Here is a 1,706-nt window from a genome sequence, read left to right as displayed (position 1 = left end):
TCATTCTGGCAGGATAAACAAGGTATATTCTATTCCATTTATTGTTATTCATTTGTCAGCTTAGGTTACGCCAAAATATTACTGATTCTCCAAGCAAATCCAAAGGTTTCAAATCAAGGTCTAACTAGAGTTCCACATGTTGTTCTTATTGAAAAGTGAAAATATAAGTCTGTCGATCAAATCACTAAATGGACAAAAAAATCAATTCATCAACTTGAAGTACACCTGGCATAATTTTCTCACCTGAAAATGTACCCGAATACACGCCTTTTCCGTGATGGTGCATACTTTCTATGATAGCCCCTTGCCTTCGTTTACTACTGCTACTGCTGGTGTTACTACTAGTAGACGTTGTAGCTGAATTACTAGCGGCGAAATTACTGCTGCTCGATGAAGATGAAGACGGGATGTTGCTAATGGTTTCACTAGGGATGTGAGTTGGGCTACTGGGAGTGCTGCTATTAGGACTGCTACAAGCACTCGAGCTAGATTCCTGAAATCAAATAGAGATAAAGATAATGTCAGTTGATGATTTTTTTTTAACATTCATATCTACTCAAACTGATCACTCACTAGCCCCCTATTGGGAAAGGCCTCAGATTCTAGTTATTTGTACTCATTTATTGTTTAAAAATCTCATGGCATGTATTATTTTCATTTAATGTAGAAATTACTCGTACGTTATTTCAATGAGTATGGCAAAAGTGTAAAAGAACGGGTAAATCTTTCAATTTGGAAGCACTGTACCTATCTCCTCTCTGCCATCTGATGCCGGATATAATCGTACATAGAATGGTGTATATTTCTCTTAAAAGGGGTGCTTAATTTTTCTGATGAGGCGCTACAAGACAGTCTGTTGTAAGCGATAGCTAAGTTTTGTTGATTCATTCTCTAAAATATTTGGGAGCTAAGGATGTGATTTTTAGTTTAGGGGGCGTTTTTATGGTTTGAAATAAAACCTCTAGGGGGGGAATGGAATTCATTAGGAGAAAGACATTAAATTATTTTTACAATACACGTTTGTTTCTTGAAGAGGGGACTTGGAATTTTTTGACTACATATTGACTTCTAGTTGTTCAGTTATTGAAAAGTTCTTTAAGAAGGTCAAACATCAAACAGGGTTCGTTTGATGTTTGTAGCAGGAAAAAAATAAATAATAATAATAAAAAATAAATACAAAAACTCAATACATAAGTGCCGTTGCTAAGAACTTTGAACGAAATTCAGAAAATTACCAGCAAATATCATAACGATAATAACACGTCTTGTTCAAAGGGAAAGAGACTCAAATAATGAATTGAGGGAAGGATATATCATAATAGCGGGGGAGAGGGGTGAGGGTGTGTGTGAGTGTGTGCAAGAGAAACTTTGCTATAACACACTCCCTGTGTTATAACCCTACTTGTGAAGGAATCACGTGGGGGTTAAAAAGAAAAAAAGAAGTTCGTAGAAGGGAAACATATCTTAAGAATGTGGGCGCTCTGAATTGACGTTGCTCATTCATTAGAAGAAAGGGGGAAAGAGAAGGTGGGATTAAAATGTATTTTGTATAGCAAGAGTTAAGTAAATTAGTAGGGAGCTCACAGAGGATAAGGAATTATAAGGATAATCCATGGGCGTCGTCTGCACACCAGACAGCTTTTATCGACAGTTCCAAGATCCTGTGTGACGAGTGGAAAGTGGGAGCGCCCGATAAAATGACGAAG

At 37.0% G+C, this 1,706-nt stretch overlaps 1 protein-coding gene across 1 annotated transcript in view; it reads right to left on the bottom strand.

Annotated features, from left to right (window-relative positions):
• The window catches only part of LOC103520228 (midnolin-like), an 11,950-nt gene extending 11,455 nt beyond the window's left edge, over nucleotides 1-495 (bottom strand). The window contains exon 1 of the mRNA XM_008485322.3: nucleotides 244-495. Coding sequence (XP_008483544.2) covers nucleotides 244-286 — 43 coding nt within the window. The 5' untranslated portion in view covers nucleotides 287-495. The remainder of the gene's footprint in view (nucleotides 1-243) is intronic.
• Between the last annotated feature and the right edge of the window lie 1,211 nt (nucleotides 496-1,706).

The sequence above is a fragment of the Diaphorina citri genome, unplaced genomic scaffold (genome assembly GCF_000475195.1).
Source record: "Diaphorina citri unplaced genomic scaffold, Diaci psyllid genome assembly version 1.1 scaffold3342, whole genome shotgun sequence".
Taxonomy (NCBI): domain Eukaryota; kingdom Metazoa; phylum Arthropoda; class Insecta; order Hemiptera; family Psyllidae; genus Diaphorina; species Diaphorina citri.
This window is presented reverse-complemented; position numbering and strand designations above follow the sequence as displayed.